This window comes from Drosophila mojavensis, unplaced genomic scaffold, assembly GCF_018153725.1.
Source record: "Drosophila mojavensis isolate 15081-1352.22 unplaced genomic scaffold, ASM1815372v1 contig_108, whole genome shotgun sequence".
NCBI lineage: Eukaryota > Metazoa > Arthropoda > Insecta > Diptera > Drosophilidae > Drosophila > Drosophila mojavensis.
In genome coordinates this window covers 87,513-90,628 of record NW_025318636.1, presented here as the reverse complement: position 1 = coordinate 90,628, position 3,116 = coordinate 87,513, and the positions used below count along the sequence as shown (strand labels likewise).

The 3,116-nt window shown below is 32.5% G+C and overlaps 1 protein-coding gene across 1 annotated transcript; it reads left to right on the top strand.

The window, feature by feature from the left end:
- The first annotated feature begins 1,093 nt into the window (after positions 1–1,093).
- LOC26527310 lies at positions 1,094–2,908 on the top strand. Its single transcript, XM_032729355.2, has 2 exons — positions 1,094–1,330; positions 1,386–2,908. Exons 1-2 carry the CDS (start codon positions 1,319–1,321, stop codon positions 2,754–2,756), a joined length of 1,383 nt encoding a protein of 460 aa, XP_032585246.1. The 5' UTR covers positions 1,094–1,318; the 3' UTR covers positions 2,757–2,908.
- The last annotated feature ends 208 nt before the right edge of the window (positions 2,909–3,116 follow it).

The following is a 3,116-nucleotide window of genomic DNA, read 5'->3' as shown; positions in this document are numbered from 1 at the left end:
TTTTATTTCGCTTCAAAGTAAAAAATAAAAATTTTTTCCCTGTGTGTAAACACTTTCTTGCCAAACTGTATGTACTAGGCTAGTACATACAGTTTGGCATAGTACTACTAGCGTTGTGTTAAAAAACAAAGATGTACATACATACACATGAACGTGATAATATACCGCAGTCGGAAATCTATTTCTTATAATAACAGCAGTTATGTTCGTAAAAAGTCATAAACTCATACATTCACATATTTTTGTATGTATGTTTGTACTATACGCTTTTACCATGGAATTAAATAGAGAAGAGACACGCGATCAAACTCTTTCAGTCGAGTAAGGTATTTCTTTTTTCTGGTCTTGTACGTGAATCAATGACAGTTCAGCTGATCCTCATTAAATTTGTATACCCTGAACCCATTGAAAATGGGAAATCAGGGTATAATAGTTTTGATAAATATATGTAACAGGAATAAGGAGGCGTGGCGACCTCATAAAGTATATATATTCTTACACAGGGCGACGAGCTGAGTCGATTTAGCCCTGTCCGTATGTTTGAACGCGTCGATCTCAGAATTTTTGAATTTTTTTTTTTTAATATCTCCTACATTTTTAAAGCTAGTCACCAAATTCAAATGTAAATTTATATGTACTTTATGGAATTTCGATTATTGTCAAAAATTTCCCCCCCTTTTTTTTTTTAAATATCACTTGCTCCAAGGCTTCAGGGAATCTCGTAGTCGGGCAGTCTCGACTACAGCTTTCTACTTGTTTCTTTTGCTCACACTGTTGTACAAAAGAAGAAATTTAATTAATAAATCCTTTATACCTATGTATGTAGATCAAAGAAAAAAATCTGCATTTCACCGTAGTGTGGATAATAGATTGCTAATGGAATAATTAATTTCTTAACAATCCTAATTCCCCAGGAATCTGGGAAATGTTAAGCAATTTTCTAATAATCCTAAATTGTATATATTTGCGTATTTAGCATAACTAAATTAATTTATTAAATAATTTTTTATTTTGTGGAAATATATGCAATAGACTTGATCATAAATAAGATAAAGTCTATTGCATATATTTCCACAAAATAAAACATGATGTATTTTTTAAATAATTGTTGACTAGTGTTTTTTACATCGTCTTCAAAGTTTAAGACTAGGGGTAAAATTATTTTGCTTTCATTAACGTGAGTGCAAATTTTGTGAGTTGGCAGGGTTTATAAATGCCTCGTGAAATGGCCCAAGCATTTATTGCTGCATAACATCGTCCAGCATCAACAACAAAAGTAAAAAAGCGTTTCTGCAAAACATTTATATTTTGCTCAATAATGATTATTCACGTAAGGTTAAATCATTCAATTTTAAATACTGATAAATAAAATTTAAAAATTTCAGATATCCTTTACATTTTTAATTATTATAATTTCATTATTTCTGTATACGGGAAAGACTCAAGGAAACTCGATTCAAAATGAAAGAGACGCGACCGATACTAATTTGAAGCATTCACAATTTTTTTCTGATATTCAGCAGTTTGAGAACTTTGACCCTAATTTAATTTTGAATCGCAGTTTCAATGAAATCCGAAAACGTAGATCAAAAAACAAACGGCAAAATGCATCTGCAGGTGCTCATATACCAAAATCTGCTCGAAATTCAAAAAATATAATTTTCACTACACCTGCAAATCAACAGATGAGGTCCAAGAATAACAAAGACGTGAGGATATATGAAACGTTTGAAGAAATTCACGAGCATGTAAATGAGCCTGACGATCGCGACCCAGACCCCCAGCCCTCTAACCACCACAAGAGTCACGATGAACTTGTTGGTGGAGTAGAAATCAGTGAAAAGAAGAAACATGATATACCTATCAAAATTAAAGTGAAACATCATCATCATCATCATCATCATAATCATATTAAAGAAGTGATTAAGACCGTACCAAAACCGTATCCTGTGGAAAAAATTGTGCATATTCCAATTGAAAAAATAGTGGAAAAAATTGTCCAAGTTCCAAAAATTGTTAATGTAACGGTTGAAAAAATAATACATGTTCCTGTCGAAAAGGTTATTGAAAAAATTGTTCGAGTTCCCAAACCCGTTCATATTCTAAAGCCATACGTAGTTGAGAAAATTACGGAAAAAATTGTACATGTGCCGAAACCGTACCCAGTACTAAAAACAGTTCCATATCCAGTTGAAATCAAAGTACCCGTAACTGTTGAAAAGAAAATTCCTGTACCCTATACCGTAGAGGTTGAACGAAAGGTGCCAGTATATATTAAGTCCCAAGAACCATACAAATTTGAGCAAAGATCTAATAATTTTGATGAGAAGCATACACACTTTAAAGAAACGTCTAACTCTCCAGTTTATTCATATGAAAACTACAATAATAACCATAAGCTCAGCCAATCCAAGCAAATGGATTTACCGATGAGTACTCAATATCATACCTATAACGAAGCCATAGATCAGCATCCGGCAACCATAGATAGCTCACAACATATCAGACAATTGGAACAATCAACAGCCGAAAGTACACTTCTTCCTATAAAATTTCTGGAGACGAAGACTCCATTTAACCTTTTTGTCGCTAATAATGACACATCATTTGATGTAAATCCTCAAACATTCTCCAATAAATTACAAGAATTACCATTTTCATTTCCCATTGAGTTTATTCAAGTACATCCAATGCCATTTCAAAATCCTATTGGATTGGAATCATCTGTATCCCAACAATCGCTTAAAATTACTTAATGCGAACCAAATTTAAAGTCTTTTCTTTCTTTTCTTATCAAGAAATTTAGTTTAAATTACTTAAGAATACAAAGCTGTTCATTCGTGTTCATTGTTATATATAGTCTAAGAAGGAACCAATAAAAGAACTGATCAAATAAACTTAATTTTAATTCATTTTCTTTCAATTTGTTTAAAATAAGTTTTCTTTAAATACATATACATATGTAACAGGCAGCAGCATAGTGTGCATGCTGAACTACCCAAGATGAACAAGCTATGGTGGATATATCTACGCCCATTGGGGGCGTGGGAAATCGGATAAGACTGTATCTCCTACAGTTTAAGAGCTAGAAATAGGTGAGTTACTAGTAACCGGAA